The sequence below is a fragment of the Hyaena hyaena genome, unplaced genomic scaffold, assembly GCF_003009895.1.
Source record: "Hyaena hyaena isolate Hyena2069 unplaced genomic scaffold, ASM300989v1 scaffold_124, whole genome shotgun sequence".
In the NCBI taxonomy this organism is placed as follows: Eukaryota; Metazoa; Chordata; class Mammalia; order Carnivora; family Hyaenidae; genus Hyaena; species Hyaena hyaena.
Genome location: NW_024080755.1, coordinates 3433218 through 3446572, shown reverse-complemented (window position 1 = coordinate 3446572; position 13355 = coordinate 3433218). Strand labels below are relative to the sequence as shown.

The 13355-nt window shown below is 41.7% G+C and overlaps 1 protein-coding gene across 2 annotated transcripts in view; it reads right to left on the bottom strand.

Moving 5' to 3' along the window:
• Positions 1-884: 884 nt before the first annotated feature.
• The window catches only part of LOC120235166 (SEC23 interacting protein), a 47911-nt gene continuing 35440 nt past the window's right edge, over positions 885-13355 (bottom strand). The window contains exons 14-19 of one of the 2 annotated variants that reach the window (XM_039237340.1): positions 10883-11038; positions 10377-10479; positions 8530-8715; positions 7696-7858; positions 7098-7199; positions 885-2098 (exon numbers count right to left, since the gene is read on the bottom strand). In XM_039237340.1, the coding sequence (XP_039093271.1) occupies positions 7118-7199; positions 7696-7858; positions 8530-8715; positions 10377-10479; positions 10883-11038 (690 nt within the window). In that variant the 3' untranslated portion in view covers positions 885-2098; positions 7098-7117. The remainder of the gene's footprint in view (positions 2099-7097; positions 7200-7695; positions 7859-8529; positions 8716-10376; positions 10480-10882; positions 11039-13355) is intronic. The other variant, XM_039237341.1, reaches the window with a different exon arrangement.

Here is a 13355-nt window from a genome sequence, read left to right as displayed (position 1 = left end):
GCTAACAGATGCAGATTCCACTCTCCTGGGAAATGCTAACAGTTTTGCTTTAATTTTTTTTAAAGAAATTGAAGAGTAATATAAATACATGTCCACAGGCAGAGTCGCCAAAACTTCTAATACATGTTTCAAGTGTTAAAATAAAATCTCAAAATTCCATGGGGTGCCTGGGTGGCTCAGTCGGTTAAATGTCCAGCTTCAGTTCAGGTCATGATCTCGTGGCTCGTGGGTTCGAGCCCCGCGTCAGGCTGTGCTGGCAGCTCAGAGCGTGGAGCCTGCTTCTGATTTTGTGTCTCCCTCTCTCTCTGCCCCTCCCCTACTCATGCTCTGTTTCTCTTTGTCTCAATAATAAACATTAAAAAAAAAAACTCCTGAAACTCACCTGGTACACATTTATTCTTTAGACACTGGTTCAGGTGCTTCTCTGCACAATACTCAAAAGACACAGGCAGACGAAACCAGTTGTAAGTTGAAAATTCAAACTGGATTTTGTTAAGTATACATAAATGACCTTCATTTTTCTTTATGTCTCCAGTTTAGGGAAGATAAATGGAAATTAAGTGAAAGGCGGTAGTAGTAGGTGTCGAGAAATGAAGGCCAAAATGGAGTCAGGGAAACTGTATTCCAGCCCCGATCGGCCACTAGATCTGCAGTCAGAGAAAGGCACTTAGTGTCGTGTCCTCAGCCATAGAATAAGGTTGGTGGGAATGAACACATGCTGCCTGACATCACTTCGGCTCTAAAATTGTTCCGTCCTAATTCTATTATTATGAGCAAATGCCATGAATGAATCACATACAGCAGGTACTCACAACGAAAAGTAAATGAACGCTGAACTCGCTGGAATATTTTTAAGGAAGACGAGAAATACAGACGTATGCTGCTTTTTAAAAATGCAGTTACTGTTTTATTCACACTAATTAGAATATATACACAAAAAATGTGTATCATATGTTGCTTTCAAAAAAGTCTATGTTCCATGAGAACTATGTAAACAGTGTAAAATGTCTCTACCGCATAACAGAAGAAAAATCGGCATTCCCGTGTAGTATTAGGAAAATATTTAAGATTGTTTGATTTTGAAGTCATAGTAAAACAAAGTGAAATATTACAGAACAGTCTTTCCAGGAAGTAGATTTATAGTCTAGAAGCAATACATTTCATATCCTGAAATACTTTGGCATATGTGAAATTAATACCAAGTAAAAACAAAACCCCAAAAACCAAAAACCAAAAAAAAAGCCCAAACCTAAAAACTCTACTTTGGTTCTCATAATACTTGAAAGTTTAGCAATGAGGCGACTGCATAGCTACCTCAGGGGACAGATGGGAAGAGCTCTCGTCTGCTCCCCACGCCCGTGTGAGCGGCCGCCGCGTGCCGGGGGGGACGTCACACACAGGACGACCTCTGCCGCGGGAGCAACTCTCTTCTTTCCACAAGTACACTCTCGGCGAGAGCTTCAAAGGCCTCATGAAACCTCAGATTCGACTTGGAATACAAGTGATCTTGGCCACTTCCTCTCAGATGCAAATGACCCACACTGAAGCAGCCTGAAACTACAAGTCACATTTAAAAGTAGAACATAAATTTTTGGAAAATCATATTACTACAGTGTCTCAAGAAGTCCGTACATACTTGAATAAAAGAACATACTACATTAATTTAAAAAATGCGAGTTTAATGGCCCTTTGACAATAGGTTCTTCAGTAACAGAAATAACCATCTGCATGCTACACATACTTCTTCACTGATACCACGCGTTACTTTGACGGCTGTACAACTAAACTGATCTGAGGAATTTTTAACTGCATCATTTTTAAAATTACATTTTCTTATCTACACTGTCCAAACGTGGGACTGATTTTCTTCACTGTCTTTTTGTTCTGGACGTCTTCTCTTTTTTTTTTTTGTATATGTGCTGCCGAAGCGAGCACATGGACGTCTTCTCTTAAACGACTTCCTACATGTGAGAAATTCTGAGGAAACACCGATGAACCGCTTTTCTGACATCCATCATGGGAGCAAATGGGAAATGTCCTCTGAGGGTTTTCTGAGCAATGTAATTTCTATCCCGACTTTCTGGAAAGACAAGAAAGTCTATAAAAGAAAAAAAAAATACCTGGTGAACTTCACAGAGTTACACTAATAAACTACGGCTCTATGGCTCCTTCTTGAAGTAAAAAAAAAAAAATACTGTTAAGTGCTCAGCTTTACCCCAACACTGTTAAGTGCCTCCGAAGAACACAGCCTCTGAGCACAAAGCCTCAGGCCTTCCAAGGGGGGGAAAGTGCGGCAATGAGTGTTCAGTCAGAGTAACTAGCATGGTAGATCTTCAGACCAAAATGCGTATAAAAAATATAAAGTTTCTGTAAGATTCATGTGAAGCTTTTTAAAGAACAATTCTTTTTCTATTTTTACTTATTTGTTTAATTTGAGAGGGAGAGAGTGCCTGAGCAGGGGAGGAGCACTGAGACAGAGGGAATCCAAAGGAGGCTGTGCACTGTCAGCACAGAGCCCAGTGCAGGGCTCAAACTCATGAACCATGAGATCATAACCTGAGTCAAAACCAACTGAGCCACCCAGGAGTCCCTTAAAGAACAATTCTAAAAAGGACTAAAGGAGAGAAACATAAAAGAATTATTCAACAAAAATGATCTAAGCTGAACCAAGTATACAAGAACTGCTCTATTCTAAATTATCGTACAGTAGGAGAACAGTCTCAGGAACTAAAGTTCTTGCCCAAATTTTACAACCAAGTATAAGGAGAAATAAAACAATAAGCAGTGAAAAACTCTGTACGAGACGAAAGGTTTTCTGGCTATCAAATGGGCAAGCTTTTTAAAAACAGTAATACGCAGGGGCACCTGGGTGGCTTAGTCGGTTAAGCGTCCGACTTTCGCTCGGGTCATAATCTCACGGTTCGTGGGTTCGAGCCCTGCGTCGGGCTCTGTGCTGACTTCCAGCTCAGAGCCTGGAGCCTGTTTCAGAGTCTGTGACTCCCTCTCTCTCTGACCCTCCCTGCTCATGCTGTCTCTCTCTCTCTCTCTCTCCTAGAAAAAAAAAAAAAAAACAAACATTAAAAAAAATAATAAAAAATAAATAAAAACAGTAATACGCAGTGCTGGCAAGGGGGGCAGGAAAACCAGCACTTTTACACTGATGGGAAATATGAAAACTGAGCAACCCTTCTGAAATGCAATTTAGCAATAGGTAGTATAGATCAAAATCCCTTTTTTTTTTTTAATTTAGGAGACAGAGATAGAGAGAATGAGAATCCAAAGCAGGCTCCACACTCAGCACAGAGCCCAACAAAGGGCTTGATCCCACAATCCTGGGATCATGACCTGAGCTGAAACCAAGAGTCTGATGCTCAACTGACTGAGCCCCCCGGGTGCCCCAAAATCCTTTTACAACATGCAATACTCTTGTATCCAGCCATGCTATGTGTAGGGATTTATCCCAGACAGATATGTGCTAAAGGCGTATGCAACTACAGGTCAGAATTATTTATAATAAGGTTGAAAAAACATCTAAACACTCAACAGTGGTATAAAGTAAGTATTTTAATAAATAACAGAACTATAAAATGGGATACAATGCAACTTTTAAATACTAGATACTACTAAAGCCTTGTTCATTCTAGTAAAAGGTTAGAATAACCTAAATGCCTATTAACAAAGAACGACAGTGGAGCAGTCAATGGAATACACACAATCGTTACAAAGAATGAGGCAGCTCTTATGTTCTGATATATGTACTTCTCTTCGCCTGAAATGATCTTTCCCCAGATACCGCCTGCTCACTGCTCCAGTGACACTGTATCAGTGAGACTGTCCCTCGCCACCTGATATCGAGTAGCAACTTGTCCCATCCAAATGCACTGCCTCCCCCCAACCCTTCTGCTCTACGTTTTACCATCTGGCAAACTGCAATTGTTTATTTACTGTCCATCCTCTCCCAGACGAAAGAAGATCCTTGAAGGCATCACCAAAGTCACCACCTACCCGCATCAGTGTCCACACTCCTCTCCATCTGGTACCAGGAAAGATGCACCACTGTTCTTTCCTTAAGGCTAAACGCTTCACGTGACCTAGGCCCCTTCCCGCACTGCCTTTTCAAGTATTTCCTCCACAATTATCCCCATTTGCTCCTTCCTTATCACTGCCCCCCCCAATACTGGAGCATACTCAGTAGCAAACACACTTTAATATCATAAAATGTCTCCCCATCTTCCTTCTATTACCCTTCACAGCAAAACTCTTTCCTCTCTGATCCCTTACCTCTGCTCAAGCCACTTTACCTCTGCCATGGCGTTAAATGGCTTTGCTCAAGGCTACCAGTGTTCTGTGCCCTCCTCAAACCTCAAGCCAATGGCCAAGTTCTGGCCTTCCTCTTTCTGGACCTCTGGGTCAGCAGCCCTGGACACCACTGACCACTCTATCGTCTCTCAGCTTCCCCAAGATCTTAAGCCCCCAAATTTTCTTTCACTTCAATGGCTCCTCTTCCACCAGACCTCTTCTCTTCTCCATCTACTCACTCCAAGGTGATCCTGTCCAGTTCCTGGCTTCAAACGGCCAAGTATATGCTGATGACTGATTCTAAGGTCTTTACCTTTAGCTCAGAACTTTCTTCTGGGCTTCAGGCCATCAGCTTCAGAACATCAACTACTGACTTAACACAACAGAGCTACTGAGTCCTCACCCCATCCTCACCCCCCGACAAAAGACCCTGCTCTGTCCACAAGCTTTCCCCTGAAAGGTACACCATCCACCCAGCTGCTCACCTCAAAATGCTGAGTCATCCTCAACTTCATTCCTTCCTCCCCTATGATGAATTCCTCTGGAAGTCCTGGACTTCCCTCCCTCCACAACAGATCTGCACTCAGCCATCTGTCACCATCCCTACCACCAGAGCCCTCGTCAGAGTCACCACTAGCCTCTTCACGACTCCCCCTTCTTCTGTCTTTACCCAGCAGTCTGCCCTCTACGCAGAATCCAGGTCATTCTTTCCAAGGCCTAAGCCAAGTCATGTCACCCCGCCCATTAAAACCCTCCATATTTCCATTACACTTAGAGTAAAATGCAAAGGCCTGACCAGCTCCCTCATAACCAGGCCCGCCCACCTCTCTGACTCCTCTCCCCCTGGGCTCCCCTTCATTTATTACCACCAGCCACACTGGTCTGTGTGCTGTCCCTCAAACATGACACGTCTGTTCCCATCTCATGACCTTAGAAGGTAGCTGCCCTTCCTGCTGTTTGTTCTCCCCATACCCTTGGACATCCACCTCCTTCTCATCTTTCAATTATCAACCCCAATGTTGATAGGCCAATCCCAGCAAGGTCTTTCCCAGTAGCTACCCATCACCTGCAATGTCCGCCTATTTTCTCTCTTCACAATATCTGAAACGTACTTGTGGGTGAAAGCGCAGGTTTACTATTGCTCTTCTCCCAGTAGAAGGTAAGTTCTTTAAAGGTGAGAAGGCTAGGGGCGCCTGGGTGGCTTAGTCGGTTAAGCGTCCGACTTTCGCTTAGGTCATGATCTCGCGGTTTGTGGGTTCGAGCCCCGTGTCGGGCTCTGTGCTGACTGCGGCTCAGAGCCTGGAGCCTGTTTCGCAGTCTGTGACTCCCTCTCTCTCTGACCCTCCCCTGCTCATGCTGTCTCTCTCTCTCTCTCTCCTAGAAATAAATAAAAAACATTAAAAAATAATAATAATAAAATAAAGGTGAGAAGGCTAACTTATCACCCATTTATCCACAGCATGAAAACTGATGCCTGGCACATAGTAAGTGTGGAATAAATATTTATCAATCAAAGGAGGAATCATTGGGGCGCCTGGGTGGCTCAGTCAGTTAAGAGTCCGACTTTGGCTCAGGTCAAGATCTCATGGTTCGTGGGTTCGAGCCCCGCATGGGGCTCTGTGCTGACAGCTAGCTCAGAGCCTGGAGCCTGTTTCGGATTCTCTGTCTCCCTCTCTCTCTGACCCTCCCCTGCTCATGCTCTCTCTCTCTCTCTCAGAAATAAATAAAACATAAAAAAAAAAAATAAAGAAAAACTGCCAGGAACTACTTTTGACTTCACAGTTTAGAACTCAACACTTATATTCCATGCTTTGAAGGGCTTCAAAATTTCGAGCTATTTAAAAAACACACTACTTCTTTTTTGTAAATGATGCATCATCTCGTGAGGAAGAAGAGGTGTCAGGGTCTCAGGAGAACAGTCAGGAAGGCAGGCTGGCTCATTCATGTCTAAGCCCCTTCCTTCCGGCTTCCCTCTATAAAGACTGGGGCGCAGAAAGCATTGCTTTTACAATCCGCCATGCAGATCGGGGTTGGAGGAAACACAGCACATGCAGCCCCGGCTTAGGCAACAGGCAAGAGTGAACTTCTAGACGTGCCTTTTGCTTTCCTAATTAAAAGGAACAGCTGTAACTGACAGTCCTTTCCCCCTTATCCATGTCTCGAATGTACACACGATGCCTGGAGCCACGGGAGCCATCCTGTAACTGTGGAGTAAGAGCCGACATGCAGATGAAAAGATGCCTAGAGTGTGATGTCCAGTGACGTCACTCAACGGATGAACCCTTCTTGTTCCACAAGAAAAATAAACCTCTCTTCGTTTAAGGTACTGTGAGCTGGGTACTGTTACCTACAGCCAAAGCAATTCCTAACTGATATTCCTGGGAATATCTTCTAGAAAAGAAACTGAAAATCAAAGAACTCAGATTTCACGCAGAATTAGGAAAAAAAAAAACTGTAATGCATCAGAAATGTAAATTGCAAACCAATTCCCCTCTTTAGGTTCTCTATTCTTAATTTTTAAATAAAAGGAAAAAAAAGAATCCACTAGGAAGAAACAGAAAAAAGAGAAAATTATAATCAACATCAACTCCATCAAAAAGACTTCAGAGGGGCGGGCGCCCGGCTGGCTGGGTCCAGGTGGAACAGGTGACTCTTGATCTCGGGGTCCTGAGTTCCAGCCCCATGCTAGGTACAGAGATTATGTTAAACAAAAACAAAACAAAGCAAAAAAAAAAAAACTAAAAAAGACTTTAGAATGAAACATTCGGAATGTATATACACAATAAAGATAAACTCACAGGATGAGACTGAAGTCCAATCAATGCTGGGGCTGTTCTGGACTAATGTTCATTGTTCGATAAATTTCTTTAAGTAATAGCAGGGCAGTATCTTCAGATTCCCTATCACAAAGAAAAGAACAATTATTACTTAACACACCACGAGTAGAAATTAACCTCTATGCATAAAGGTGGAAAATGCACCTTTTGTTCTAGTCAACCTACTTTATTTTATGAAAATAAAGGAGTGTAGTCTTAAAGTGTCCTTGCAAACTGGATGGACGCCGAGCAGCTACAAAACAGCTGTGCCGCGACCCTCCGTGGTGACCAGGGCTTTATGAAAAGATGGCTTTTCAAAGACCCTATGACTCTCACTCTGTGAAAGGCAGCCCTACATACCCGTGTATGCAAGTACCACAGGCCAGTGGTCAAAGGCAGATGACACACTGCCATCTAGTGGACAACAAACTAAACGGGGAAAAGACAGATTTTGAGTATATGGCCATTGAAATTAATATTCCATCACAAATGATAAATCCGCAAAAGAGTCTCCCTAAAACTGCTGGATGTGCTAGTACCTAAAGGCCACGGGAATGTTATCAAAGAAGAAAATACTTACCAATAGCATAAATGACTCTGAAGAGCGAAAAGATATTCATTAAAACTCTCTATTGGCTTTTCTTGAAGAACGTAGTCAATTCGGCGGCCTCCGTTTAGCATTCCCACCTTTCCTAAGTAGTCCTCATCCTTGGAAAAATCTGGACTTTCAACAATCTTTTCTGCTAGAATTTAAACCATTTCAATATCAAAGTCAATCACTTAATCATTATCCTTTGACTTTAGCTGACTTTCTGGGCCCAAGAGAATATCGCTTGACACACGTAGCAACCTGGGGAGCTACCAGGCTCACTTCCCATTCCTCCAAAGAGCCAGGGGAAGGAAGAGGGGCTGGTTACCCGAGAGAGAGGAGAAAGAGCCAGTGAGCTGACAGAAGTTTTGAAGAAAAGGGGTGAGAGAGCATTGTAGAAAGAAAGGAAACAGAATTAGAATCTGAAAGAGTCAAAAACATTATGGCACAAATACCTGACAATGCAGATAAAGTCTATAACATAATGACAAAGTTAAACAACAGCATCAGGAAGATAATTTCTCACAGTGGGTCTTTAACATGCCTGAATAACATGCTTAACTCTCATGATATGCCTTTCTGGCCTTAGAACTAGTCTCAACAAAAATTTAAGACTGCAGAGTAAAAAAGTCCAGCAACTATCAGGCAAAAATCCAGGAAAAGAAGGACATGCATTCTGAGGTACAGTTTATCAGAACACATATTTCTTTGTAGGAAGAACATTTTAACAAGAGACTAGCATGGAAAAGCCTCATTAGACAATTCATAAGTATTATGTTTACAAATAACATTTGTACTAGAAAATGCCTCCAAGGTCAAATTTACCTTCAACTACTTGTTTTTCTTCTTCTTCTTTGATCTGATTGGCCACCTTTTCCAGTTCTTCCTGCAGCTGAGCTGAAGAGGTGTGAGCGCGGGCAAACTCATTCAACGTCTGCCAAGCACTTTTCAGGGAGCTAATGAAGCCTTGCTTCAAATCCGATCCCATACGAGAGAGACTATCTTTCAACTCTGGAGAGATTAAGACAACACATCAAGTTAATTAGGCCCTAGGTAAAATTCTGTACCATGAAAATTAAAACAAAAGCTAACACCGTCCTCAGGATAAGACCCCTCCCTCAAGGCCTCTCTTAAGTGCCAACCACAGGGAATCTCTCAGCCAAGAACTTTCAACATATGAAAATGTTTGAGAAATCCTATTCTGTCATTTTTTTTTTTTTAACAATTAAAGCTAATCCAGCCAAAATGCATACATGTCCAAGAAAGAAAGAAAGAAGGAAAGAAACAAAGAAACAAAGAAAAAGGAATGAAGGTGTTCAAATACCATAAAAATTCATGTGTTTTTTTTTTTTTTACTGCAAGTTAGGAAAAAAAAAAGATGGACCCCACAAGATTAAAAAGATGACCGCTTTTCTAATCTGTAATGGTAAAATGGTTTTGAGAATTTGAGGTTCTGATATAACCACAATTTAACTTCCTTAAAAATGAAGAAACTCCTGCCCCTTTAACTTTTCTACTTTTGTCTAATAAATGCTATTTGAATTCAAGGTATTTGAGTGCCAAATTTCTCATTTTAACTTCAAAGGAGTTAAATACTTTTTATTTTTATTTATTTTTTAATGTTTATTTATTTTGAGAGAGAGAGAGCAAATGAGCATGAGCAGCAGAGGGGCAGAGAGAGAGAGAGAAGAGAGAGAATCCCAAGCAGGCTCCACGCTGTCCGCACAGAGGTAGAGATCATGACTTGAGTCAAAATCAAGAGTCAGGGGCGCTTGAGTGGCTCAGTCGGTTGAGCATCCAACTTTGGCTCAGGTCATCATCTCACAGTTCATGGGTTCGAGCCCCACATTGGGCTCTGTGCTGACAGCTAGTTCAGAGCCTGGAGCCTGTTTCAGATTCTGTGTCTCCCTCTCTCTGAGCCTCCCCTGCTCCTACTGTCTCTCTCTCTGAAATAAATAAAACATTAAAAAAAAAATTGAAAATCAAGAGTCAGACACCTGACTGACCCACCCAGGTGCTCCAAAAAAGAGTTAAATATTTTTTAAAAGCATGATGTAAGCAAAAAAAAAGGAAAGGAAACCCCCACTTTCAAGTAAAAGAGCATGATCACTTTCCTCGCTCTTCTGGGCTATACTCCAATTCCTTCCACCCAAACCTTTAAACCTATGGATAATATACACCTTCAACTGGCATAAGAGAAACCTAAACCCCAGCTGGAATTATTATTGATCCACTATGTTTAGTGAACATTTTTAAAGGGAAAAGTTTATCCTGTTAGCAAGGAAATGACAGCTCACTTATTTCCTGATTGTTGGTCCTTAGTTCAAGTGCTACTCTACTTCCCAACTCCAAAAATTATGACCAAATTCTACCAACTTTTTATCACCAACTTCCCCATTCCTAAGTATCTCAACCATTAGAATGCCATTTCAAGGAAAAAGTCATCAAGGAGAAACAACGCATTCAAACCTTTCTTTACAGTTCCTCTGAACATTTAATAAACAGGTTCTAAACACAGCAAGCATTTCAATAACATTAATTCTGTCAGAAAGAACTTCGTGTTAAAATTTTCATAATTCAATGACAAATGACAGGAAATGCTTAATTCACTAGGACTGAGAGATTCCAAAATGACAGGAAGGAAACAAGTTTTTATAGTATTTGTTTTTTACCTAAATGAAGTCTTTTTCTGCCCTTGTGATGGGGAATCAGAACTGCTTTCAGGTCCAGATCTGGAACAATCATAGGCTCTAATCTATACGCCACTGGATCGAGCTGTAAATGGAAGAATTGGAAATTCAGGAAAAGCTCTTTTGTCTTGAATTACATACAAAACAGGGCAACCAAATGAATAACTAGCAAACCAGAGATTTTGATTTTTTTCCCCCCAAGTTATTCACCTACTGGTAATTAGAAGCAGGCTTCCAAGTTTGTGGGTAATATTACTTTGCAAGCAAAACAATAGAATTATTTCCTTGAACAAAGGCTTTCTGGTAGAAAAGTTTACTGGAAAGCATCGGACTATTCTCTACTGGGACTGAGAGCTAAGCTGTATGTACATCAAAATCAGAGTTAGTTCCTAAGAAATAAGAATCTGAGAATCTATGAGGATCTAGAGAGGTGTTTCTAGGTAGGTGTTTCATCTTCTTCAAAAGAAAAAGGAATTCAAGTCACTCACTGGATGATAAATATTGAAGAATCCTTTACAAGTGGGAAGCCTGTAGTTCTCATCTATTCTATCCACTCCTCGAATGGTGAGAAACATACCAATTGGAGATCCCAAGGCAAAGAAAATCTCTGGTTCAAAGTCTAGTGAGTTGTAAACAACAGAAACCTAGGAAGAATCAAAACATTAAAAACAACATCATTCCAATGTCATATAATACAAAATTCACAAGTTCAAGCTGGAATGGCACTTAATGAAAATCACATCCACACAGATGATGCCACTCTAGGTATGGCTTATAATCCTTATAATCACTGTCACAGCTATTTTAAAAGGGACTAAAAAATTTATCTTTAAAATCTTCACAGACTACCACATCTCCTGTCTACACTTCAGTACATACAGTATACAGTAAGCACTGTATTTGTTTTAGTTATAAATTATCATTAAAACTGCACTCTCTAGATTCAAACTGGCTGGGTCTAAATCCTGGCTCCACACCTTACTATGGGACCTCGGGCAAGTTTCTTAACTTCTCATGTCTCAGCCTGTTTCCTCACCTATAAAATGGGGACCATAACAGTGCCAAACTCAAAATGGAACTGAAAACTCAATAACCTAATCCACGTGAAGTGCTAAAGCATAGGGCCTGGCATTCGACAACTGCTACCTCTATTATAACTACCATCTTCATTTGTTCCAGCAAGTTTCTTTCCATTAGGAAAATGATGTGTCCCCAAAGAGCTTCTGTTTTGGGACAGCTTGCATGTAGCATCTCAGCCTACTAAGAACTGTCTAGACTAAGAAAAAGCACCTACATCGGTGGCACTCTACAGTTTACAAAGCTCTTCTGTTTGTTGCTCAGTGGCAGGATACAAGTCTTTGTCACTTGAGTATCCTGAGAATGAAGAACAATGAATGGTGCAATCCCCAAGTGCATGACAGAGGCCCGCTGAAGGGATGCAGGCAAGATTATCACGTCACTTCTCACTTCTCAGATGAAGACAGTGAAGCTCAGACAGGTGACACCACTCACCTGAGAGCACTCAGCGCCCTTGACTACACTAGGCTGCCCCGTCTAACAAAGTGTGGACTGCACATGCCTTTGCTTGCCCTTATCTGTGCAAATTCGATGGTTTCGGCTACTGAGGAGGGCCACATGGGACATGCTCCCAGATTACCCATTTCCCCCCAACTCCAGACCAAAAAAAAGAAGAAAATACAAAGTTAAAAGGAAAAGTACCAACCAGAAAAGGTATTTAAAACACAGATGACAAAGACCAAATACCCTTTATGTATACAGAAACTCTTAGATATCCACGAAGGAAAAAAAAAAACTCAGTAGGAAAGTAGGTAAAACTAGCACTTCAACAAAGAAATCAAATATCAAACTTGACTAGAGTGCTCAGAAACACGAGACACCATCACCCCAAAAGGTTATCAGATAAATGAAATACTAGGAAGAAAGTAAAAAGTCTTCTGTTTTCACCAAAAAGTTATTTCTTCAGAAGAAAGTGACCAGAGTGAGAGCACTGCCTATTTGTAAAGGAGAAAGGTAGCACCAGTGTCAATGAGGAGACTAGACGGGGGTCAATGCTATAAACTGCTAGCGAGAGTACAAACCGGCACAACCTTTTCAGGGCCAAGTAGAAGAACTACCAGAATATTCGTGTGTACATTCTTGGGATACTCAGCTATCTCACTTCTACTTATTTAGGTAAAGGAAATAACGAAAGTGCACAGAAAATTGGTTTAAAAATGTTCATCACTGGGGGCACCTGGGTGGCTCAGTCAGTTAAGGACTGAGCTCAGGTCATGATCTCAAGGTTGGTGAGTTCAAGCCCTGCATCGGGCTCACTGCCATCAGCGCAGAGCCCACTTCAGATCCTCTGTCTCCCTCTCTCTCTGTCCCTGCCCTGCTCTCCCTCCCTCTCTATCTCAAAAATAAATATTTTCTTTTAAAAAGTGTTCATCAAGCACTGGGTGTTACATGGAAACCAACTTGACAATTCACTATAAAAGAAAAAAATAAATAAAAGTGTTCATCACTGGATTGCTTAAAAAAGTGAAAAACCAGAAACTGCCTACATGTCCAATGTTATGGATGAACTGTGTGCCTCACAAGAAAGGTACACGGCAGTGCCTCAGACCTCGTTTGGAAACAGGGTCTTTACAGCAGTAATCGAGTTACAATAAGGTATTTAGATCGGCCCTAAACCAACATGATTGGTGTTACTATAAAAAGGGGATATTTGGATAAAGAAACACACACAGAGGATGCAGACACAGGAGAAGCTCTGTGAAAACAGGCCTGGAGAATGGCATCTGTGAGCCAAGGAGCCGCTAGTGAAAGAGGCAGGAAGATTCTTCCCCGTAGGTTTCAGAGGGATGGTGACCCTGCGGACACCTCACCAGGGAGTGTGTGTGGCCCTGCGGACACCTCGCTCGACTCTCCAGCCTCTAAAACTGAGACAGTAAGCTTCCG